A 27,744-nucleotide genomic window follows, 5' to 3' on the forward strand; every position below is an offset into this window, starting at 1 on the left:
AAGAGCTGTTTACTTCACTTAAGGAAGAGACTATGATAAACCCTCATAATTAGTAAAAAAAAAAAAAAAAAAAAGAAGAAGAAAAGGATCTCTATTAGTTCTGAGTGTTAGCACTTCATTAAAAAATTAAATAAAGAAGTATGAGAATGTCTTCAAAAGACATATTGTAAAGAGAGCTGTTTTCTGGTAACTGAACTTTAAGTATAGCTTACAGATTACAAGAATTATCTGGTGACCTTTAGGATTCAGGGTGGCTTCTCAAGTATGCAGCAAAAACTTAAGCTGAGTCCTAAAACTGCAAGGAACTGAATGTTGCCAATAATCACCCAGGTGGGAGGCAGATCACTTCCTGGCTGGCACCTTGATCACAGTATCACAGCATCCGATTTAGAGAAGCCAGCTAAGGTACGCCTGGGCTCACAGAGATTCTGGGATAAGAAATACGTGCTGTTTGGAGTAGCTGGAATTCGGTTACTTACACATAGCAACAGGAAACAGACAGAGCATTATCAGCTCACTCTTAGATTGTGGGGCCTTACTCAATTGCATGGAAATAGCACAATCTGTTTTAGCCACTTCCAATGCAACTGAAATTCTGCAGAGAATTTGGGACAAGTATTTGGGTAGACAGACATATGTCTTTATGTCTCTGGGTAACTACCTAGCAGAATTTCTAAGTCCTGGGGTAGCTAGATGTTCATATTTATAAAGACTGATAAACTACTTCCCAGGGCTGATGTACTCATTTATATCCCAGCCAGTGATTCATGAGAGGTTGAGAGATTTACAACAGTAAAATATCAGTTCCATTTTTTATTCATTCTTAAATTCTAACGTATCTCAGCAGTAAATTATCTTGATAAAGAAGACAGGTTTATATTTTTTAATATCTCAGCTTTATTCTTATTCAAAAAAGTTTTAGAAATTCTAGGTTTATTGCACGTTGATATAAATCAACTCAGAATCAGCATGTTGTTCTTTTTTTAAAGCTAGGTATGTGTATCTGCCTCTGGACACATGTTAACATCACACCAGGGATTATCTTCTATCCCTTTCCTCATTAAAAAAATGTGTGTGCATGTGTGTTTGTGTATGTGTTGGGAGGTGCATGAATTGACTCTCTCTGTACCATGTGGGTCCAGAGGGCTACACCCAGGTCGGACTTAGCAGCAAGTGGCAGTTATCCACTAAGCCATCTTACTGGTCTTCGTTACTCATTTCTAAGTTGGGGGTCTCTCAATGAACTTGGATCCCACTCATTGGTCATGTTGACTGGTCAGTGAGCGCCACAAATCCTCTGCCTGTTTTCCAGCACTGGGTTTCAGGCTCACACTATCACATTTGGCGTTTTACCTGGGTGCTGGGACCCAAGCTCAGGTTTCATGTTCACACAGCAAGCACTTACCTGCTGAGACATCTACCAGACCTGGACCTTCTAATGTTAAAACAGCCCATCATACTAGAATAATTCCATATAATTATCATGATCTTGTGTGTGTGTGTGTGTGTGTGTGTGTGTGTGTGTGTGTGTAGTATTTTGGGGTTTAAATGCAGAATCTTGCACATGCTAGGCAAGTGACGCACCACTGAGCGGCATACCTCACCCCACTTTATTTTTATTTGGCACATGTCTTTCCTATCTAGAGTCACAGTCTTCCTGACTAGGAAGCTGGACTCCAGGCATGTACTACCACATCTGGCTCTGATGATAGCTTGCTGACACTGGGTCCGTCATTTCTGTCTGTGCTGATGTGGGAGGTGGGTTAAATAAAACATTATATAATGTAATACAACATAATTTAGTACAACGTATTGTGTGAAATAGCTGGGGCTCAGCTTGGCAGTGCTGCTATTGCCCTGTGTGGCCAAGCCCTTGATTCAATTCTGGACCAGCAATTGGAAAACAGAGTCACAGACTTAAAGGATGATGATTTGAGATCAAATCTTGTAGCAGCTATTGGCTTTGGGGAGGTTTTAGGCCCTGTGACTTAGCAGGAGGAAACGGGAGTTCACGTAAGTTCTCATGGTCTCATCCAGAGACATCAGCTTCCCCACAATTTCTGATGGAATTCCCATGCTCTTCCACCTGTGGACCAGGGCCTGTGCACCTTCCCTTCTCTGGGGCTTTCAGCACTCAAAACACCATCTCTACTTATCAAACTCTCTCTCTTCTCTCAGGCCCATCAGTCCACTGAAGTTTTGGGGGCAGGTATGTGTGGGGTGTCCCTGTCTGATATTAAGATGGATGGTTAATCTTTAGGTATCATGTGACACCCACTGCTCACATCATCCTTCCGGACGATGACTGGCTTCTGGAATGTGAAATGTAAATTTTTTTCTCCTAATTTTCTAGTCATTCTACTTGTCTTCCTGTTCTAAATGCACAGGCCTTTCACCTACTTCTTTACTCTCACAGCCTGTGTGATTTCATCCGGCCTCGCAGGCTTAGGCAGCATTTGCTTGCTGGAAACTACATTTTTATTTCCAACCCAGACATTCCCACTGAATAGACTCACAAGTGACCATTTCTAATTGGATGCTAGACGGGCACCTCCAGCCCACTTCCCTCCTGACCCATGGTTCCCTGCTGCCGTTAACAGCCACTTCATTTTCTCTGGGTGAGGCCAGGTCCAGGTGGCATAACCACTCTTTTCACACAGTGTGCAGAAGTCAACAATCCCATTAGTTCTACTTCTATACTGTTTCAGAACGCACCCACTTCATTCCATTCCTACTGCTAATCTGGCCTAAGTCATACTCATTCTTTGCCTTGGGTATCAGAAAACATGTTGTATCCATGTTTTGATGACATTGCCCGATTGGGCAGCCAGAGTGATCCTTTTTACTCTCACTCAGCATGTGGCTTCTCCTCAAACCGCTCAGTGGTTTACAGTATCACTGGAGTAATGGCGAGGCCACTTACAACAGCTCAGACGCTGCCCACAAGATCAGGTATCTCTGATCTAAACTCATCTCCCGTTGCTTTCTCTAGGCTCTACTCCAGTCAAATTGGCTTCCTTGATATTCCCTAGTCACCAGAGCAAGTCTTTGCTTCAGGGCCTCTGTACTTGCTTTAGCAATGCCCTTCTCTGGTTATGGGTAGGGACAGATCTTTCTTCAGTCTTTATATAAAAAAAAAAATAAAAAAGATACTTGCCTTTGTAATAGGTCCTTCTGCATACTAATTAAAACTGTAAAACCTTTCAAACTATCTCTTTGTCCCTTGGTTGTTTCATTTCCTATGGTCATTAGCATATGCCTAACTTAATTTCTCTTTCTCCCACTCCAGAATGTATGATCTAGGAAGTCAATAGTTTCATAGATCAATGAACGAAAGCCACACTATTTAATCTTATTGTATGAAAGCAGGCACCTGGTAGGCGCGAGTACTTTAAGATTATCAATTAAAAATGCCAACTTTAATGCACCAGGATTAAAAACAGGTAGATTTGTTGCTGATATCAACTACCTCTACAGCTCCCTTTCCCCCTATGTAGTGTTGCATATGTTTGTTAATATCTTCACAGCACAGAGTAAGTGTCTTTTTCATTTAATTGATGTGTGCCACTGTAAAAGTGTTTGTCTTTCGGTATTTGGCTGATGCATAGTTTTGAGGATATACCCATGGGGATAGTGTGCTGAATTACTAGGTCAGGACAGAGTCACAAAAAGCATTAAAACTTCATTCTGATTCTCTAAAAGCCTCAGAGGCTGAAAAATGAGCCATTACCTATTTGTTTATTTATAACTTAATTTATTTCCATAAACATTTTAATTCTATAGCATCATTGGGACAATGACAAAAGAGGCTCATAAGAAGGCATGAGCACTACTGGATGTTTATAAATGTAGAAAGTCTGGGAAATAAAGGTCAGCTGCTCCTTCTGAAGTTGCCACTTAGAGCTGCATTTCTGAAAAAGGCTCTGTCCTCTCCCCTCACGTTGCTTTATCTACCACAGCCATAGATAGCGTCCTCATGGCCAGTGAGAGACTGGATGGAGGCCTGGCATGGTATTTACAGGCACTTGCTGCCAACAGTGCATGGTGCTTATGGTTACCCAGGGAAGTCACTGTGTTACCACACAGCAGCCAGGGTTCTGTATGTATATATCAATCACAGCCATTGATCTGAACTCACTTGACTGGAAACTCCAGAGATGAAACATGTCTGTCTGTACTGTCTGTCTCACTGTCACCATGATCAAACAGGATGGTGACAGCAGAGAAAGTGCATACCACAGGTGACACTTGGCAAGTGCTGAGCAAGCAAGTAGAAGACAGATGTTGGCATTTCAGTCAAGTCTTTCATTTCCAGTGTTCGTGTCTGAGTGACGGTGTGCTGTGTGTGTGCATGCACTAGCTCGTGTGTACTTACCACCAGAGGGGGACACTGGCTTCTCTATCACTCAGATGCTATATTCTCCTGAGATGGACAGAGTCTCTCACTGAACCGGGAACTTGCTACTGGGCAGCAAACCCCAGCAACCATCTTGTCTCCACTGCAGTCAGCATGAGTTACAGGTGCACGAGCTGCTATACCGGCTTGTTAACGTGGCCTCTCAGGCTCTCATGCTTGTGTGTGCCTGCACTCTACAGAACCCGGCCATCGCTCCAGCCCTGGTTAGGCTACTTCACTGTAAGTAGCAAAGGCTAACTCGAGCTAGATTCTGTGTTTTCAATAAATTATTTACCGAGCACTTGCTATGTGGCAAACCGATAAGCTCGTGAGGTCAAGCCTGGGAGACACCTGTCAGTCCTTCTCAGGAGCTGCCTCTAGTTTTCTTGGTAGATTGCCCTTTCTGGGTGTGAAAAGCTTGGATTCTAAAATGATTATGTCTACACAGAAGCTACCAAGTGTATATATTAATGTTCCAGAAAGAAGGAGAGACAATCTGCTGCACTTTGACTGCCTGGTCTTTTATATGAAGAATATTGTTTTTGAGGCAGGGTCTCATACCAGACTGAAATCCACTGTGTGTTCCAAGCTGGCCTTGAGGCTGAGGCAACTCTCCTGTGTCATCCATCCTTTCCACAGGAAGTCAGTTAACACATTTTGTGAGTTAGAGAAATACAACACCTGAGGTAAGCATCCTCCATGAGTTATAGAAGAGAAAATGGACACACCCAAAATAGAATGTTTTCTCAGGTTCAGGGGCTAGTGAATCCTGGAAGAAGGAGTCTAGTCTGGAGGCTGTGCAGGAGCAGGGTCGGGGCGAGGCCCGAGTGAAACCCCTGACTTTTGGCAGGACCTTTATCTGCTGCTTCACCCTAATCCCGGTCCTGCTGGAGCTTCACAACTTTTGCAAATTACAAATAAATAAATAAATTCCAATGTTCCAAAAGATGTAAAAGTGTTTCCATGGAGAAGTCCTTCTGTGTACTCTTGCTAACTCCACACCTCTGAAGTGCCTTGCCTCTCCCAGCATCCTCTGGAGTCGGACACTTACCTTCCCACTCGGTTGGGATGTCTCCTGCTTCATAGTCGACCTCTTTTCTGTTTGCTGTTTCTACGAACCTTTTCTCTCGAATCGTCTGCCCTGTAAAATCAAATGAACACTGACATGAGACTGCGCTGTAGCTCTGACAGGTTATCTTTTATGTTGATTATTGCACACCACATTATGGAAAAATTACTAAATTAGGAAAAGAATAAATTTTGCTTAGAATTATATGGTGGAAAAGGCAGTTTCTAAATGACCACAAATTTTATACTTTTTAGCATTGTAGGCAAAATTAATTTTCATAGAACAGAGCTAGATTCTATTTAAAGAGAGTAACCCATTAATCCTGCAGAACACTAATAATTAATAAAATTATAATGAAGTATGTGACTCCCAAAACTCACAGCATATATATTATAGGTGCCAGCAGCTGCTGTGACTGCTCAAGGGAACTGATATCCACAGTCCTTATTAAACAGGAGATACAAGACCTTGCTGCCATTCTGTTTCCATAGATCACGGGGTTGGATTCTGTGGTCCTGCCTCTCAGACAGAATCTATGGGGGTGGATTCTGTCACCAATCTGGGTTACTACCTCATGGGACAAGGGACAAAAACTGGTACGTCTCAGGTAAGCCAGCTAGGTGCAAAAGACTCCTTTCTTAAGCTATGTTCAAAGCTGATGAGGACAGGTGGCAGTGTGGATGTGGATTGGTGGCCGTGTAGACCCTGAAGAGCAGAAAGAGAAACATGGAGAAAAGCTGCAGGCTAGCTGACTAATGAACTCTACACACTTGTCTTTGCAGAACTGGGATTACGGATGTGCTACCACAACTGGGTTTTTCTTCCAGTGCTGCGGACCCAAACTCAGGTCCTAATGCTTATGTGGCAGGCATTTTACCCACCGAGCCACTGCTGAAGATCCCAACTGCACACAAATACAATGTATTTGTTACTATGTATGTTAGCATACCAATTACTAAATGTGGAGAATAAGAACGGTATGTCTTCAGGTGGTCATTATCTAACACTAAGATGTAAATATGTCTTTTTAGTAACAACATCTAAAAAAGAAATACAATCATCTAAAATACAAAACAGAGCACGAGTGCCTATAAGCTTTTAAGTAAGTTTAGCATAGGAGGAAGACAGAGAAGTCTAGAACTCCCAGGAGCACCACTAAAAAATACTTGCTACAGGTACATTTGTACACAAAATTAGTCTTTCATTCCTGTTTTTCCCATCTGTAAATGTCATGCAAAGTCTTCAAATAATTTGAAAACAAGTCATTGTTACTTGCTTATGAATGCAAGAACAGGTAGAGTAATGAGCATCCTTTGTCTACACATAAATGCAGTGTGTGTGGGAAGTTTGCACATGTATGTGTACCTGCATGTAACAGCAGAGGCCAGAGGAGGGTAGGGGGCACCTTATTCCTTTAAGGTAAAGTCTCTCTAAACATGGAGCATGTGGGACAATGGGTGGCTTATGACATAGTTCTGGGATTTAAACTGCAGCAAGTGCTCTTGGTTGGCAAGCTGTCACTTCAGCTCCTGATGTGCTTTAGCTCCTTGCAATTTTGGGATAAACCTTTATTTGGGAATAGATGAAAAAGACTTACTTAAAACATGCGTATCTTTGGAAGGATTAAATAAAACTATTAGTTCATTGAATAATTAGTTTGTAATTAGATGTTTTCCCTTTCAGAATAAACTGCTATAAAATGTGATTCTTATAAATATATCCTACTTGCTGATTTTTATGAATTGGGAATAAAATTTATGTTTCTCATTGAGTAAGAACTTATATACAAACTATATTTACTAATAAATGTTTTCAGGCAGTATCTGTAAAGATACCCTACTTATAGTAAAAAGCAGCTTCCAATAATAGCCTGATAAAATATTTATGTTTAGATCTAATAAGTCCTAATACACAGTTAAAAAGAAAAAGTTCATTCAGTGGCCACAAAAAGAAACATTGCACAGTTGTTTTAGTTAATAGTAAACAATCCTAGGCTCAATTACAAAGGTATGACAAAAGCGCAAGCTCAGGGCCACTACAATGATCAGAGAATATGGAGACGACAGTATCTTTTCAAACACAAACTGCCTTAAAGCTTCACTGCCACTGAACTTCTCAAGGGACAAGTTCTTATTCCTTTGTCTAGAAACACAGGGATCCCATTAAAAGAAGATGGAAGGAAGGAATGAAGGAGGGAGGGAGGAAGGGAGGGAGGGAGGGAGGGGTGAGATCCGAGGGGGCACAGTGTAGAGACAGAGGCTCAGGAGCATCTGGAGTATGTTAGGGGACCCAGGGTTGAGAAGGAGACTTCAGAGAGAAAGTCCTCTTCTCCCTGGTTTGAATCCCACCCCTGCCATTCAATACCATCTTTGCCATAGTTGCCATACTGTACACTAATCTAGTCTTGAATGTCAGTTCCGATACGTTAGACACGTACTAAAATGGACAGACAGTATAAGTCCAACTAGGATCTACTTGGGTAACCATAGTGCAGGACACACTGGTCTGTCTAGCCGACTCATGTGGAGGGCATAGGAGCCAATATAGCCTGGCTGGGGTATCTGTGGACAGGAAATGTCTGATTTAATATCAGCACTTTGTGTGTGTTGTTTACTCTCCAGTTTATCATGTTACACACAATATTTATAAGTCTAAAGAGGGAAGATTCCTAATATGACCAGGTTTTAGAAGAGAATATAACATTTATGATACGGCTACCATAGACCAGTCACTGAATAAGGTTTACCTTTTAGAGTTAGCATACAAGTATTGGGTTTCACTATAGCATTTTCCTACACACACATACACACACACACACACACACACACACACACACACATACATGCATATACATATTCATATTTACACACAGAGAGGCAGAGAGTGTAGTATTTGTCCAAGTGTACCTTATTTTGCTTACATAACCTCTCGCTGTGTACTTTTTTCTATAAATGTTATTTTTCAGCTGCCTTTATAGCGGAACAAGTTTCCGCTGTGTCTACGAAGCACAATTCTTCGTCAGTTAATTAGGGATTGGGAACTAGGCTGGTTGCATTTCTTAGCTATTTTCCCCTGTTAATTAAATTATTCACTTTACATCCCAATTGCTGCTTCCCTCCTTCCAGTCCCTCCCTCATACAGCCCCCCCCCTGGGGACTTGAGGTTCCAGGGTGGATTGGTACCCAGGGCGTACCTCCCTCTGCTTGGCCACTCTTCTTAGTGAGGCAGTAAACACAGAGCTGTGAGTGTTTCTGTGGTGTGCTGACTTCAGGCAATCTATGCCATCATGGAATAGTACTATTTTTAGTTTTTTGACCAAATTCCACGTGGCCATACCCACCCAACTTTACATTCCCATCAGTGACCTATAAGGTTTCCTCTTTCCCTACAGCTTGCCAGCATTTCTTTTGTCCCGTGTTATTCCGACTGGAGTGAGATGGAAGATGAAGAGTTTGAACTTCAGCCCTGTTGGTTAGGATATTAAGCATTCCTTCAGTTAGTGGTTCTTCTAGCTCCTTTTTGCATAACTCTCAGTTTAGGTCAATAGCCTTTTACTGCCTTGATGATCTGTATTTAGGGCTCAATCTTCTCAGTTCTTTATATTCTGAGTATTAGTTTTCTGGTGAGACCCAGTTGGTGTTTACTTTCCCATCTGCAAACTACTCTTTACTTCGCTGGGCTGGCTGGTCCCTTCGCTCTAATTTGTCTATTTCCTTGCACCTAACCCCACTTGCCAACTCTTGGGGTTGTCACTGTACCATGTCTTTACAAAGTCCTTGTCACGCCTGTATCCTGCCGTGCACAGCCTACGCTTTCCTCTAGCGACCCCGACGCTTCTTCGGCTCTTAGACTCAGGTCTTTCAAACTCTCCTTTCCAGTGTCGCAGCTCCATGAGGCACCTGTTACTTCAGCTTATAAATCAAGACACTGAGGCCTGCAAGAACTTAATTTACTAATTTTAGGTGAAGCACCAGCAGTCTTCTAGGGCCAACCTTTCTTTGCCACTGAACTAGAAATGTTCATCTGTAGACAGGCATGTTTCAGCCGGTAGAACATAAGAGCTAAGCTAAAAGCAAAAGTAACTGAAACCTACGATCCTTTGCTAACATATTTAAAAATGCGGAAACCATCCCAAAGTCAGTTAAGACAGTAATCCTGATAACCATTCAATACTCACTAAACACAAACTGTCAAATGGTTTGAAAATGCAGGTAATTGTTAGAAAATGAGAATCATCTAAAATCCCATCACCTGAAAACTACAGATAGACATGGAAACACAGCCAGACATATACATACATGAGCTGACAAGAATAAATTCATACAGACGTTTTCTGGCACAGAAAATATGAAAATTCTCATGTCATTTTCTTTACCTAAAAAAAAAATGGATATCCAGTTTCAGAGTGTGTTTTGACATTCTGATAAGAAGAAAGCTCCTATGTAAGCGTGCTAACGTTTTTCTCTGTTGTGTTTTAAATGTGAAGATCAAAATAAAACTCATTGCTTTAAGCATTAGGAATCAAATCCACAAGCTGTGACTTGCCAACACTCTGTGCGTGAGACTCCTTTCTGGGATACGGGAAGCTACCACGTTCATCAAAGTAGCCTCTCTGCACAAATGGAGACAACTGGGTACAATGCAGAGGACATCACACCACGGTGAGCCCAGCTCTACAGATGCGTCTGCATCACAGCTCCTGCACCTGCATCACAGCTCCTGCACCTGCATCACAGCTCCTGCACCTGCATCACAGCTCCTGCACCTGCATCACAGCTCCTGCACCTGCATCACAGCTCCTGCACCTGCATCACAGCTCCTGCACCTGCATCACAGCTCCTGCACCTGCATCACAGCTCCTGCACCTGCATCACAGCTCCTGCACCTGCGCTCATGGGTGAACGACTGTAAAACTCACAACAGTGTCTTAGTCACTTTTCAGTTGCTGTGGCAAAACATCACGGCCAAGGCAAGCATCTCTTCCAACATGGTCGTGTCTCTTAAGCCTTCCCAAACCAGTCCACCAAGTGGGAACCAAGTATTCAAACACAAGTCTTTAAGACCGTTTCTCTGAGAGATGGCTGCGTAAGCAGGACTGGAACAATGGCAACATCAGTGGACATGTTTATGTAGAAGCAGAGATACTTCATGGGGTCCTGCCTGTAGACAAAGAACTACAGGCAACCAATGACTACTTGGAGAAGAAGAATTAGTCTTTCCCAGAGATGAGCCCCCTTATTGGTTGTCCAATGCAAAGTGTTCAGCTTTGAAACCATGTGCACACAAAAATTTATCTCCAGGTGTGCAGACACATACATACATACATACATACATACATACATACATACATATACAAATATACATACATACATACATATACATATATACATACAAACACATGGATATATTCCTGTAGCAATAATGAAGGTTATTAATTAGGAAGTAGAGAAACAAGGGTCAAGATCAAGGGAGGGTAGCAGGAAGTGCTTGAGGGAAGAAAGGGAAGTGGGAACTGAGGTAGTTCTATTTCAACCGAAAACATTTAAATGATGGAACACCAATAAAAAGAGTTAAAGTGATACTAAAGGGAATCTAATGTTAATTAGAGAACATATGCTAAAAACATTAACTTTTGCTAATCGAGGCAGAACTTCAAGATGGGAGGAAGAAGAGATGCAGTGCAGCAATGCATTTAGGAGGTTGGTCGCCTTCTGAGAAGCAGACAGACATCTGTCACAGGGAACAATGCTCTGCACTCACTGCCCCCAACACACACACAGCGTATCACACACACACACAGCCTATCACACACACACAGCCTATCAATCATCTCAAAAGAGGAAGGAACAGCGGAGACAGGAAAGTGCTTTGAGAAGTCCTGTGAAATACCAGGCATTACTCACCTCCCTGAGTAAACACTAATCGCCAGCAGGCTCCTCACCTAGGGTGGGAACTTGAGTCACTCCCCATTCATGATGGACTGTTGAAGGACCCAATCTTGTGTGTGTCTTAAGCAGGCAACAGCATTCATACCCAGAAGCCACCATTTCATACCACTCCTACCTACCCTGATTTATATATCCGTGTTTGGGGAACAATGACAAGGAAAATGTATCCACGCTTAATACAGATGGCTCAATTTGAAAACCGGGTTTTCATGTGAGCATTACCATTCAGTATGGTGGTATATTACACACATAACTTCCAGACTATCCCTAGTGTACTCCTGAGAGTGAGGAGGCCTGGCCATTTAAGTCATTTTCAGCACTGTGCCACTGCAGCTAATGCTGTAACGAACACACATGTGCATATGTATTATACACAGTCTCCTTAAATATGTGAAGGGCTCCTATGAGTCTTTAAGAAAAGACCAGCAGTAACCAGACAAATGTCCCATGAACAGATAATCCAGGGACAAGAAGGACAAGGGTATATAGGATGAAATGCCAAGCACCTGTTCAAAAATGCCAATTCACTACCCACTGTAGGAGCTAAACCAGCAACTTTTTATAGTTGGAAATAATTGTCAAAATTGTAAATGCAGGTTCAACCTGACCAGCAATGCTGGACATTTTTATCTATATATCCTTGCTACTCACGGCAGCACTGTCTATCGTGGGACAGCTTAGACATTACTTATGTGTCTGTCCTCAATTATAACTAAGGAAAGGCTGTGCTCACCCACTGTCTGCACTGCCGCAGGTCTGCTTACATAAAAACACCAAAGTAAAGAAAGCAACAAGGTGCAAGGTTGGAAAAAACAAATGGTGACAGGTCTTGGTGACAGGTCTTTTTTTCCTGTGTGTAAGAACTTCTAGGTAGGTTATAAAGGAGAACAAAGCAATATTCACAGCAGTCTGATCCATCTGCTACCATTTCTGTCATCTGCCTACCCCTCCCATCTTCCTGCATACTTGCTTATAAAGCTAAAAGTTACCCTGGAAGGCTGCTCCAGAAATAGATTACTGGTTTGCCACCAGAGAGAACAGAATGGCCACGAGCCAGGAGTAAAAGGAGACTTCCATTCTTGTACTTAGTGCATTCTCTCACAACGTTTCTACTTACATCCAGAATCTAGAGTTTAAAGTAATGAAAATGAACTTCTGGAAAGAGGAGAGGGCCTTGTGGGAAGCAGTGCCAGGAGGAGTGAGTGTAGCTGAAGTGTGTTGCACAGACGTATCAGTCTGCCACAAGGAAACTACTAAACTGAATCTATGCTCAAGAATTGCCAGCTCTGTTACCAACAGGCCCAGCTTCTTGTAGTTTTGGTCACCCTTAGGTGAAAAGATAAGGGATAAGTAGTAAGAGGCACCACTGGGCCAAAAAAATGAAGGAGCAGACCCAGGCACCTTTCTCAGGACCATTTCTTTCTTTATTCACCATTCCAGGCCAAACACGGGAGTAGTCTTTCTTAGGTTTCAGAGCTTCCAACTCCAGAGATATTTCTGGGAAGACTATGACCAAAAGTGATTTGTAGAGAAAGTGGTTTATGTCATCCTCATAGCTTACATCATGGGAAAGTCAGGGGCGGAACTCAAGGCAGGAACAAGGAAGCAAAAAATGAAAGCAGAGACCATGAACAGACACTGCTTACTGGCTTGCTCCCATAGCTTGTTCAGCCTACTTCCTGAAACAACCAGAAGCACCTGCCTAGGGCTGGCACTACCCACAGTGGGCTGGGCCCTTCCACAGCATTCATTAATCAAGAAAATGCTCCACAAACTTATAGGTCAACCTGAGGCTTTTTTTTTTTTCAGTTGAGATTGCCTTTTCCCAGATGACCCTACTTTGTGTCAAATTTAACAACATCAATAAAAGCCAACCCACAAGATTGCTCTTTTTAGTACATAGTTTCAGCTAACCTGGACTACAGCATGAGACCCTGGGTTGGAGGCACAGGGAGAAAGCCGGATGGCATGGTGGAGAGAGTTTCCACCTGTCTGCTTTCAGCCCAGTGTTCCTCAGCCTCTCAGCATGTGAGCTGAGGGTAGCTGCAGGCAAGCTTGGGTTGCAAAGAGAGATTGGGGTGAGGGAGATGACATGTCTGAGGAGCTGTCCCCTGTAAACAAGCAAGCTCCAGACTTCTGATGTCTGACAGAAGCTCCTGGCTTAGGGAAATAGCATGCAGTAGTTAGGATAGCCAGGATAAGATCTTTAAAGACTCACTGACTTTTAGCAATAGTGCTGCCAGCTGATAATTTTAACTAGAAATGATTGAATTCTAATTATAAAAGGAGGCTTAGAAACACCAATGTATATTGTATGAAAGGAAAGCCTTCCGAAAGTCAAGAACCTCAACTACAGACATTAGAATTAAACTTTTAAATTCTAATATTCTGAGACATCATATTTAAAACAAATCTCAATTATAAGAACCAAAATAGGAATTCAGACTGAAAACCATTTTACAGGTGACTTAGAGAAGAATTTGACTGAAGTTACTCAGATGCAGCATCTCTTCATTAGAAGACATTCATGGACCAGACAACGTTTAATTATTTTCCATGTATTACACCTCATCTATAAAATAACCCTTTACAGACGAGAAAAGGGCTGAGATACATTAATCAGTAAAGAAAGATAGTAGACATTTTAATGGAAGCACTTTTCTTTTATTAATTCGGTTATTTATTTACATCCTGGTGGCAGCTCCCTTTCCTTATCCCTCCCTCTTCCTGGTCCCCCCCCCTCATACTCCTCATCACCACCCACCCCTCCCCCCCTTTTCCTCAGAAAAGGAGAGGCCTCCTGTGCATACCAATTAGACCAGGCACATCTTCTACTGAGGCAGGTGAGACAGCTCAGTTAGGGGACAGGAATCCAAAGGCAGGCACTGAGGTCATAGACAGCCCCTGCTCTTGCCGTAAGAGTCCCACACGAAGACCCAGAAATCCAACTGTTACACTTTTCTTATTTCTAAGAATAAGCGTGTCTATTTAAGATTTTAAATTAGTATTCACAAATTTTGTATGTAGAATTATTGTTAAAATGAATATTTGTTAACAGTTATCATGAGCTATTGCTTTCTTACAGTGATTACATTACTGCTTGAAAACTTGATGATTGTGTAATTTGTCATATTCTACATACATTTATGTGAGCTTGGAAGACTCACAGGTCTTGGTAGGTAAGACATTTTTGAAAGCAATTAAATAGGCCTTACAGATAAACATGATGAAGTTCTACGACACCAGTGAGTTCTGTGGATTAGCTGGATTAGGTCCCCAATGTTTATGGGTCCTCACAAGGAATCTCAAGTCAGAACTTATGCCACAGAGCTTGGCTATTCTGAGATGCGTATTATAAATATGGTTTAACCTTTTGGGCTGCAAAAGCTAAAGGGCCCCAGATGGTATGTAGAAAGAGACAGAAAGTCTTAAGCAATCTGCTTACTGTATCAGCAAAATGCTTTGTGACCAGTTAATAGCACATCAGTATTCTTTTCTTGACTGAAAAAGGATGAAATGTTTTCTTGAATTCATTAATATTTTAAAAAGCAATAAGTAAAAATTGTAATAAAATGTATGTCTAAAACCATATATGAAGACTATAATAATTTAAGAAAAAAATACAGCTGCTTACAGCAAACTTCCTATACAAACTTTTACTGATGATAAAAAAATCAAAATACTATTGTATTCAAATAAAAATTTAAAGTTCTAAAAAGTAGCTGAGAATGTAGGACAGTTAATGAACTTTTGCCTAGAATGTGTGAGGTCATTCCAAGTACCTACCTACCTACCTACACACACACACACACACACACACACACACACACACACCAGCCTTAAAGTTCCAAAAACATCTTTTACACAGCAAACATAGTGGGTAGTCTAAACCATTCACTTATGAAGATTTACAATAAAACATTAAACAGGTTTTCTGATAGACACCCAAACAAGGGTATAAATCTTGGGAATATAAAATACTTGGAAGTATTTTACTTCATTTACTTCTTTCTCATTACTATGCAAAACAGATGTTTAATAGAATGTTTTTAAGAAGCAATTAAAATCTTTTTCTAAGCTGCAAAGGATTTCTGAAAAAGCACATGGGTCTCCATTAGAAAGGAAAAACAGAAAAGATGACGTCATGACAATTCACTTTGCAGAGTAGAAGATCTAAGTTTTGCTTGAGGTCAAAGAGTGTAAAGTACTTTGTTCACTTAAAATATTCCATACTTCTTTGTAAAGCACATAAAGTTTACTTATAACTGAAAATTTGAACAGAAAAAAAATACACAAGAAACTAAAAGTAGTTAAGTCTGGAATAAATGCATGTGAATTATAAATTCATATAGCTTATACAAAATTATGGAAGTAAAGGATTCATATTTCTTAAGCCAAATTAAATGGATTATATGACATATAAGGAAAACACACACACACACACACACACACACACACACACACACACACACACACCCCTTGCCTACACCTGGATGGTCTAAAACTTGCTATCTGGATCAGGCTAACCTGAACCTCACTGAGATCTGCTTGGCTCTATCTCCTGGGTGCTGGGATCAAAAGCATGTACCACCCACATACCTTGGTGGTAGCCACAGCTCTCTCATTGGATTTACAACCCACTCAACAAGAGGGAAACCATGCCTGGTACTGAAACCTAGTCAACTACCCAGTACTGGTGAAGTCATTGTAATTAGAGGAGAATCTACAACTGATGATCACTGAGCCAGCACAATCCCTAACAACAATCTATAAACACTTGTCCTCAGACCCACAAATTCTGTCCTCACCAAGGGAACTTCTCTCTGTAACAGATGAAGGCCATTACAGAAAACCACAACCAGTCAATATTCGGGGTGGAGCCCAGTCCCGATGGACACATCTACAAAACACCCCACTCAGGTGTTCTGTGTGCTCAGGGAACATTGCAAAGGATGGGAGGGGATTGTGAGAGCCAGAGGATCATTCACATTTCTGTGAGTTGTGTCTCCTAGTACATTGTCCAAACATGAGCTTAACAAGGAATATATAGGCAACAAAGCAAATATACCAAACTGGATGGGGGAGGGGAACTCATGTGACCTCTACCTACAGAGAAGGACAGACACCGGGTAAGGGTGGGAGTGGGAGAGCTGGCCTCTCCTGAAAAGAGCAAAGAGATTGTCCAGTCTGCAAACATACACACACATCACATTATATGGACACAATAGGTTACACGGACACTTAGGAATATATCTGTACAGACCAATACATATATGCATACAAGAACAACTGATAAAAAGGGCCATGAATTAGGAGAGTGAGGAAGGGGCATATGGAAGGGAGAAATGATTAAAATACAGTCTCAAGAACAAACAGTGTGCTGCCGTTCCCAGCAAAGACTTCAGATAGAAAATGTGTGATAGTGATGGAAAAGCTTTTGTTTTAAAACAAAACTCCCATCTAAAGGAATCAAATTGCAATCTCCTACCCCATCTCAAAAGTCAGCAAATACTCACAGTGAAATACAGTGAGTCTAACTAAGTATTAGGTCATCATGTTACACACCTGACGTGAGCACTTGGGACTGACTGCAAATAGGAGTGAATAAGAAATGGACGGAGTTAATAAAGGCAGCAAATATTACTAGATATGGAGAGATGCAGTTACAACACTGTGAACCCTAAGGAAGTTAGAGGGAAGGGAGAGGACTCCTGAGGATGGCGGTCAACAGAGACCCACAACCCAACAACATGCAGACAGCGAGAGACTTTGAGTCCCTTAGTCTCACTGAAGGGGATACCTCTATCAAACCCCTTCCCTTAGGGCGCACAGTACCGTGGGGAGCAAGACCAGGATGGATGTCACCAAGGAAGCACTATCTTCCTCACGGGAGACTGACAGGGCCCAGCTCCGAGACAGGTAGACATGAATTCCAGAGCTCCACCTTTAACCGAGGCGCTATCTCCAATCCATGTCACCTTCCGAGGAACCACTTTCCCTCGGCGGAGTGCGACTGGGACAGTGACCACACTGGAAGGTAGACGTCGTGCCCAGCAGTAGAGGACTGTCAGAGAATGAGCTCAGTGGCATTGCTGAAGACTTTCTGCCACGTTTGCTTTGACTGGGTTGTTTGCTTGTTTTTGTCTTATCATTCTTATGGTTTCAGATTTTGTGTTTATATGTGTTTTTGTCTTTCAATGTGTATTTCTTATGCCTTTTCTTTTTTCTTTCTTTTTAAATTCTGGTTTGTTTTCCAAAGAAAGAAAGAAGGGCGTGGAGACAGGTGGCTGGGAAAATTGGGAGGATCTGGGAGAAATTGGGGGAGGAGAAACTGATCACAATATACTGTATGAAAACTATTTTCAATTAAAAAAGGAGTAGCAATTACTACAATGTAGAGAATTTTGAAATTATTACACCTGTAAAGCTTAGCCCAGACTTCACTTTGCCTTTAAAATATAGTAAATATCACTGTTATTTCTAGACTCAAGCCAATATTTTAGAAATTGATTTCTAGACTCAAAAATATTCATAGCAATCAAGGATTTGGTCATTTATCACAGGCCATAAAAGAGTCAACAGCTGCAGAACTGCTCCAACTTCATAGGATAGATGACAGTTTTTAAATATAAATACTTTAAAGAAAATGGAGTACATTTATTGGTACATTCATCTTAATTTTAAAAATTATATTTATCAATCCATGAAATTACTAATGCCCTTCATTAATCTACCTAATTTAGCTCAGCACCAAGCGGTATTTATCATTTAGTAATAGGAACTGGCTCTGATGTAACAGAAAGCACATAACCATCTAGTGGGATGTGATAGTCCTGCTGAACAGGACCAGCCTTTTTGCTACAGTGAGATGTGTCTCAAAAACAAACAACAAACTAAAGTCAGAGCCCACAGGAAGGGATGGGGTCTCAGAACTGGGTGCAGCACACGAAAGTGAAACTACCTCTTGGCCTGTGCACTGGTGGGATGCGGTTGGTTAATTGCCAAGAGGAGAACAGAGGATGGACTAGGGCGGCCTTTATGCTCAGCAGTAAAGAAGGCACTGCCTTGTGATTCGGCTGATACTAAGCTAATGTGTTACTGATCACTGTCACCTGACAGAGCTGGAGAGGAGCAGGACTGTTACAGAGTGACAGCTATGAGTACTGCTCTGCTAGGTGTTATTTTTCTACCTTAATTCTTGCAACAATCTTCATGTTTATAATTTTGAAAACTTATGTTCAAAAGAGCCTTCACCACTGAGGTATAGTTTAGAATTACAGTGAATTTCAAACGGATTTAAGAATGCACTCTAGTATAGCCATTCCATGCTAGAGACAGTGTCCATACACCCAGTCACACTGTCCCCTCTCTTCCTGCCTCCGCTTTCCCAACTCATGAAAATAAATACTTTGCACACCTTGCACACCTATCCTCAGTCCTCTCTGCTCTGTACCGTTCAATGATACCACTGGCTGCGGACTGGCAGAGAGGCTGAAAAATGTTTAAATTTCAGCACTCACTTCCTTGGCCCTCAGGAAAAATGCCCACATAACTTTTGCTTTCTTTTTTGTCAGCTTTTGATTATTACAGCTGAGTCAAGCCCACTTGGAAAAACATTTATCATATCTACTCTTGACTCTCCTTAGAAGATGTGAAGAGTTATTGCATCTCTCTTGGTTTCACTGATAATCAATGTTTTTATTAATATGCTATAATTCAGATAAATTATAGATGAAATAAGATCTGTGAATTATTTTGAAAACTGAACTACAGTTTATAACACAATTTCTTTGGAAAATGTGTTGAATTTAAATAAGCTGCTTACATAGAACTTTTAAAATTCAACTAATTTGTAGGTTAGGAACATGTAGAAGCATTAAGTCTTCCATAGTGAAATCCAACGTAAAAAGGGTGGGATGCTGACACAGCAATACTGAAGCACTTCAATGCTTGCCTCGACTGTGGAGCTGTCACTACAGTATCTGTCGACACAGGGCATGAGCTTCCCTAGTGACAGGGACTCCTGAGAGCTGCACTGGTGACACAGCAGAGGACACCTTCCACTCCTTTAACGTTTCTCAATGACCATAACCCCAGCTACTCGGTGAGTCCACTGTGCACTTTTGTTTAGAATGTTTTATGTAGTCCTGTACACTGGTGTTCTCTAAACACTGCCCGCACCAGTCTATCTTCTTTAGTACTGTGTGACTTCGTCTGGCCTGCCTTATCTATAACATAGGACTTAAAAACAACCACAGGAGTCTACTAAAGTCTAAGAATAATGCCCTGTACTTAGTAAATATTACATGCTTTGCATCTGTGTGTGTGAGTGTGTGTGAGTGTGTGTAAGTGTGTGTGCTCACCATAGGGTAGGAGAATACAGGACCCGTGTGGAACAGATTTTGACCTTGTAGAAGATCATGGTTAAGACCCAGCAGCTCCATTACTGAAGGGAAAAAGTGAGCAAGTCTGATGCTACTAAAGGCTGGAGCAGCCTTAGCAGCTCTTCGTGCAGGCACATTTTTTGCCTGGAAACTGCTAATGACTTTAGAATCAACACCTCCACCCCAGGGAGGGGGTCAGGGAATAAGGAAAGTTGGAAACAGATGTGATCAGGGCTGTGCACTCTGAGCTGTACCACCTCCAGAGTATAGGAGAGGCCTTCTGAGGTGTGTGGCGCTTAGCTTAGGTCTACAACATCCTGCCCAGGCTCAGTTCTTCCCGCTGTAACACTATTGGGAATGGGTAGAATGCTTAGGAGGAAGGGCTTAGCGGCAGTAGGTCCACTCAGGGCTTAGCTTTAGGGTGATGCTACAACCATGTGGATGCTTGCTGCCCATCTTACTTCCCAGGTATCAGACATAAGCTGTTTCGGTCCATCAAACACTCCGCGCTCTGAACACTGTCTGACCAGAGGCTGAAAGCAGTGAGGCCACCCACCCAAAACATGAAGGCTATGAGACTTCGCTCAAAACTTCATCACAGCAGTGGAAAGCTAACAGACGTGGTTGGCAAACATTTCCTTCCCTCTGGCAGTTACGTCATCACTGATGACGGCTTATTTTCCTGCACAGAAGTTTTCTAACTTGACCCAATCCCATCTTTGTATCTTCATTTTGTAAACTATGCTTTCGATGTCAGAGTCAATGCATCACAGTTAAGGCCACAGCTTTCCTCCTTTCTAACACTTAAGTCTTCAATGATGTTAATTTTTCTAATGGCTACCATGCTACTTACAGCCACATACCATACAATGACACAAGCACACAAGACATACAGTGGTGGCTATGCCACAAGCTATTTCAGATGACTTACAGAGCTCACTGGCGTTTCATTCCCAGACTGAAGGAGGGAATAGAAATAAACCACTGCCATCATGGAATAACCATACACCGTAATATAAATGTATCACAGATCCCAAACTGTTTAAGGAAGCTGGGAAAGGATTGTGGCAGACTTTTTGATGTTTATATGAAATTCTTCCATTTCATGCTATTCTTCTAATAGTAAGTATGAATTGGGTTAAGTATAAAAGTAAAACACATTTTGAAAAAAATTATAATCTGAAATCATAGTTGTAAAAATATGCAGATGTAAACCATGAAGTCCACAAAAAAGTTATCATATTAAAGTGGTTAAAATTCAGGAAAAGATGAATCACTACAAATCACACGCCACTTCCAAAGAATCAAACCAACAGGCACACCACACGAGCTGTAACTGAGCCTAACCTTCTGTACTGAACGTGATACAGCCAATGAGCCAGCTTGAGCAACCTTAGGAGCCTACTGATGACGTCCCTCGGACAGAGGCATCTACAGGATTTACACCTCAGTTCATCTGCTTTGATGGGATGCTTAGTGGGAGTCAGCCAGAGCTTGGCAGCAGACACTGGGTAACAAGCTGGGTTTCAGGCCAGGAAAGGCCTGCACAGGAAGAATATTCCAAACTTCACACTACTCAGTAGTTTCTACTGGAGGAAGGAGGACAGAGAACACAGGAACGCTCGTGAAATTAACTATGGCCGCTATACTGCTTCATGAGACTTGTCTGTGGCAGAGCAGCAGATCCAACTGTCGCAGCTGTAAATACCTGGGTAAAGTAATACAATTATTAAAGGTAATGAAGCTGCTAATTACACCAAACTACAGCATATGTGTCAGTCTAGACTCTAGAACATATACTGATATAACTGACAACACCCAGAAGGAAGCAAGAACTGTGGTGTGTAATTAGGACACAGGAGAACCACAAGCTTAATTTACAGATTGGAAGGCTGTGGTTCAAAGACATAGGACACAGGATCCTTTGACAAAATCCAGGGTGTTCTGTGATGCAATCATCTTACGTACTCAGAAGCTCTGACTTTCCCCTTAAACTTATAGTAGTAGAGCAACATTACCAAGATGACTTCCACATAACAGAGGCTTATGTGTTTTTAATCTGCATTAACCTCAAATGTAATCATCTGATACATTATCGTTTAGAGCAGTTTAAGCTCAGAGCATCACTGAGCAGCAGGTACATCCGAGATGCATTCCCTAGTTCCCACTTATGCAGAACTCTCTCCACCTGCCAATGTCTCTTCCCAGAGTAGCACATTTGCACACAAGCTGCCACAGCCTCTTCACCAGCATGGAAGGTCCATGTGTGGTGTGCACACCCTATGGGTTTATAATCACCAGTCTCATTTACTGTCAGAGAAAGCTTCAGCCAAGATTCTTCCATGGTCCACTCATCCCTCTTCCACCCATAAGAGCTGGTAACCATTCGTTGTTTCATTATTTTCCTGATTCTTCCTTTCCTAAAGTGTCAGAGAGGAGGTCTAGGGTATGCTTTTATACTTAGTAATATGTTTAAGTTTTTTCTCCCATATTTTTTAATAGTTTGATAGCTCATTTCTTCTTAGTGCTGAATATTACTCCATTATCTTACAGCAGAATTCATCAACATACATTTTTTCTTTCTCTCTCTCTCTCTCTCTCTCTCTCTCTCTCTCTCTCTCTCTCTCTCTCTCTCTCTCTCTCTCTTTTAACAAATATCTGTCAAGCTTAATTTACAGATTGGAAGGCTGTGGTTCAAAGACATAGGACACAGAATCCTTTAACAAAATCCAGGGTGTTCTGTGATGCAATCACTGTACACAGCTCTGACTTTCCCCTGAAACTTCCGGTGGTAGAGTAGCGATATGTACCAAGATGACCATCTTTACACCTACATCTTTATCTTTGACCACCAGTCACATTAAACTTACAGGCTCTAGTAACAGTGATACAGGGAGGGGGAAGCTCCTGCATGCAGTCCTGTGTGCTGCATCTCTGCACATGCACCCAGCAGCACTGTTCTATGACTTTATCCTTCCTCAGATCACCGTTAGACACATAACATAATGCGCTGATATCACACACTCACACACACACACTCACACACTCACACACACTCACACACTCACTCACACACACACACTCACACACACACACTCACATACACTCACACACACATACACACACACTCACTCACACACACACACTCACACACATACACTCACACACACAGTCACACACACACTCACACACTCACACACACAGTCACACACACACTCACACACTCACACACACACTCACTCACACACACACACTCACACACACAGTCACACACACACTCACACACTCACACACACTCACACACACACACACTCACACACACACACACACTCACACACACACACACTCACACACACACACACTCACACACACATACACACACTCACATACACTCACACACACATACACACACACACTCCCTCACACACACACTCACACACACACACACACACTCACACACACACACTCATGCTTTTCCATTAACAGTACTTTTAACACTGTTCTGTACTTTTGTTACATAACAATGCATATTAGAGATTTGCCCCCATTAACATAAAAGCTTATCTTTATTATTTTCCACAGTCGCATCATTGTGTATATGCATAATTTATGTAACTCATTCTATGAATGAGTACTTGGGCTTAAAGAAAATTGAAATTATAACCATAAAGCCATTTGTGTGAGAAGAACCAACAAATTTTAAATGAAAGCTAAGTAATATTCTGTGGTAAAAATAGTTCTATCAAAATTACTATGTGAGGAATGGAAAGGTCTCGGTTAGTGAGAGTGCTTGGTGTGAGACAACGGGTTCAAGTCCCAGCGTCCACATCAAAGTTAGTATGTCCACAGGTAGATCCCAGGTCAGTGAGAGCTGTCTGAAGCGAATGAAGTGGAATGCAGTAGAGGAGAGTACGTAATGTCCTGACTGGCATACATACACATAGTCATGACTGTATGCTCCCCCTGACATGTACACACACACACACACTCACTCACACACACTCACACTCACACACACACTCACACACACACACTCACACACACTCACACACACACACACTCACACACACTCACACACACACACACACACACTCACACACACACACACACACACACACACACACACACGCACACACACACACACAGTCCAGATATTCTGAATAGTAGTTTTAAGCTTAAATACACAACTGCCTCCTTTAAAAGACCCCAGCCCATCAGGGCAAGTCACCTGACAGGGGCTCATCTTTAGGGAACCGTCTGGCCGGTGCTGCTTCATTCACACGCCACGCTAAGCACACGTGGTTTACCATGGCTTCCCACAGGTTTTATCAAAATTACTTTATTCTGGTCTATTTTATACAGATTTATTTTGCTTTTATAGCATGTGAAAAGCAAAAAAAGGAAATAAGCGGCCTTTAAAATCTTCCCTGTCCTCTAGGAAGTTCAGTGAATACGTGTCACCAAGTACAGATGACATCGAGTTTCTCCTTACTGGAAGATAAGTTTACAGTCTGTTCAGACTGACACCTCCACACAATGCTCATTCACCCCCGTGGATAAAATAAATCCGCTCGTAATTCATAGGTCAATGCTTTCTGTAACTAGAGAATCACACTCAGGTCTGCCAAGTTCCAAATCTGGCAGTGTTTTGCTCCAGTGTTGGTCTAGGTAATGAGTTAATAAACACCATCTCTGCCCCGAGTCTTTCCAAAAAGAGTGAAGAAATGAATGAATGCTGAGAATCTTTGTGTTTTAAAATTCATGAAAACAGACAGGTAAAACCACCCACCACCATGCAGAGAAGATGTCTGTATCTCTGCTCGTGAAACTTCAACCTTGGATAAGAACTGTCCAAAGCAATACTTTAAAGCTCCTTCAGAAGAGTAAGCAGAGCCTGCTTATACTGGAATCAGTCAATGACCATTCTCACATCAGGAAATTAGTATATTACCAAAACTTTAAAGAACTTAAACCCTCACATATTCACTTAGCTGCAACTTTTCTCTTTAAGTTACATTTTTTAAAAACTAAACTTTAAACTACATTTTAACTCCTTTTACTAAAATGCTAATTTTTCTAAGTGGTTTATGTTTCAGACAGAATTTTGATAGTTAAGCGGTTATTTTCAGCTGTGCTCTATAATATTAGAGCAAAATTATTGAACATCCAATATTCCCTGAAGAATCCAGATTGAAAGCCCATTAGAGATTTCAGTTGCTTAAAAACATGCTTTGGATCTTATCTGCCACATGGATGACACAGAGTAATGACAACAGCCCTTTGCTAACCATAGAGACCCAGGCCATGGAGTCCCCACAACCTTCTCCACATAGACTATTCGTCTATATTTATTCTACTGCAGTCCTCCTCAAATACACAGATTTTAAGAAGAGTGAACATATTTGTTCATAAAGAACACATCTGGGGGTCTTAGACCCTAAGAATGTTTACACAGTCCTATGGTACTCAGTGTTTGAGGGACACTGGCTATGTTCTCAGGGGAAAGAATGAGTCTGACACTGCTTTACATTCAAAGACTTAACACAAAAGGCAGAACTGTGAATACAGTGGGCACCAGTCCCAGCAGACACATGTACAAAAACTCCTGGACCTAACGCTCAGGGAACTTTGTGGGGGATGGGGCAGAAAGGTTATGAGAGTTTGTTGTAAAATTTGGTCTTGTATGAACATCAGAAGCTACATCCCTTAAGTCTCATCAACATGACTACCTAAACATGACATAAACAAGAACAACAGCAGACATGCCAAAGTGGATGGAGAGAGACCCATGAAGCTTCAACCATACTCAGAAAATCACAGTCGAATAAGGATTGCTGAGGTGTGGGAGAATAGCCTTCCCCAGGGAGGATGCATCCATTGGTTATCCAATACGATGTGGTCAGTCCTAAAAATATACATATGTGTAACATACAAACACATTTGGGAATGTGTGTATGTGCATGTATATAATGTAAGAATGTTTATGTTTGGAGATGTGTATGTGTATGTGTGTGTGTGTGTACAGGTACAGAACTCATGCAGTAACAATGAAAAGAGAGGACTTACCATTTGAAAGAGGGCAAGGGGCTATATAGGAGGATTTGGAGGGAAGGAGGGGAACGAGAAATGAAGTGATAAATAATAAAGACAATAAAAGGAAAATAAAGTTTGTGGGAGAACGTTCAGGCTTCCTGGACTTTCCATAGCAAGGTGCTAATTATGGGCAGTGGAAGCCATTGTTTCCACCCTGAAGGACACAACCTAGAGTGGAGGAACAGACTGGAGATGTTTGCTTTGATGGGGCTATGGAGGAATGGCTCTCCCCATTTGGGTGACCCACTTAGTGACCTTTCCTTACACTGCTTGGCTACAGCTGCATCACACTGAGGTTCGTTCCATTGTCACGTGGCCTTTTTCCTTGTATGCTCAGCCATGTGTTCCCACCCCCTCTGAGAAAGACACTTGTCACTGGATGAGGAACATCTTAGTTATGCCTGAAAGGGCCGTGTTTAGTATATTGAGGCCTTCTTCTAAGGTTTTACCTTAGAAATGAGTTTGTGGAGAACTTTACTTCACCCACTCCACTGGCTGTGTAGGAGGAGGAGGGACAGGCACGGAAATGCTTGTCTCATCAGACCACGTAAACTTAACACAAAAACATTCCAGGATGTAAACATTCGGAGAAGACATTTAAGTATTCACATAGCTTTTATAAACCACCATCTCAAAAATAATCTCAAATAATTCTATACAGTTCTCTCAGACTCCCACACACCACCGTCTATATGAACGTCTCCTCCAAGCTTGTCCATCAGGGGATGTGCCATCCATTCCTATTACCCCAAGCACCGAACAAGCATCAGGACAAAACTAGTTTTCTCTTTGATGAAATATGTTTGAGATGCTGTGCTTTACTAGGTACACTTGCTTATCTTTGCCAGAAGTAACAGAAATACACCACAATCACATGATCATTAAAATAAAAGCCACCGTCTTAGCACAAAGGAGATTCTTTGTTTTTAAAGACAGGGTCTCGCTATGTGGCTCTGGCTATCTTGGGACTCAGGCTGGCCACAGACTCACAGATATCCACCTGCCTCTGCCTTCCAGCTGCTGGGATTACAGGCGTAGGCTAGTACACTCAGTACCTGGGGGGTCTTAAATCACACCTTGACAAAACCTGAATTGGCTGACACACTGGAGGCTAGATAACAAGCAGTATTTTTTTGGTAGAAAAATGATAACATTATTGACTAAGGTTCTACTGGAAGCTTAACCATTTTTGTAGGAGGCAGAAGCAGTTCAGTTTCAAAGGATTCATACAACAGCACTGGTGGCTTCCTGCTGGCTTTCTAAAGAACCACAATCTACTTGTTTTGTGTGCTTTAGAAAATGAGTATTTAGAAGATGAATTGTGTAAGATGGTTGATAAAATGCAGTTTTTCCATGTCTGTGTTTCAATAGTACTTTAAATCATGCGAGTGCAAATGCCACTTCCTTAAATGGGTGACGGCCTCAGCACTCTGGCATGCGGCAGCTTTGTCCTCAGCCCACGTCTCCCCCCTTTTTGGCCTGTCAGCTGTGAGAAACAGTTTTCTACCAATTACTGTCACAATATGAATAAATTCAAAACTGAAAATATAAGCACTGAATATTTTCAGTAAATTTATCCTAAGCTACATTAAAATAGGGCTTTAGAATTTAAGCAAGGCGTTTAGTTAGTAATAAGGAAGAGGCATGACACTTTACTACATCTCCTACAAATAAACACACAAGATAAGAAGTAAAACATGCAGAGAAACGGGCAGATGACATCATATGACATTAAAAAGCCAAAAAGTGTGTATCCACGGCAGGGAACTACACATCTCACAAATTTATTTCATGGTGGAGCCTTTCACCACAGGATCCCTTGTAAGCTACTGCAAAATCTCAGAAAGTTTGAAA

At 41.7% G+C, this 27,744-nt stretch overlaps 1 protein-coding gene across 1 annotated transcript in view; it reads right to left on the reverse strand.

Moving 5' to 3' along the window:
• Positions 1-27,744, reverse strand: part of NDUFAF2 (NADH:ubiquinone oxidoreductase complex assembly factor 2) — a 110,661-nt gene that overhangs the window by 38,971 nt on the left and 43,946 nt on the right. Inside the window, exon 2 of the mRNA XM_080933637.1 lies at positions 5,448-5,537. Within this exon, the coding sequence (XP_080789763.1) occupies positions 5,448-5,537 (90 nt within the window). The remainder of the gene's footprint in view (positions 1-5,447; positions 5,538-27,744) is intronic.

This window comes from Micromys minutus (genome assembly GCF_963924665.1).
Source record: "Micromys minutus genome assembly, chromosome: 20".
In the NCBI taxonomy this organism is placed as follows: domain Eukaryota; kingdom Metazoa; phylum Chordata; class Mammalia; order Rodentia; family Muridae; genus Micromys; species Micromys minutus.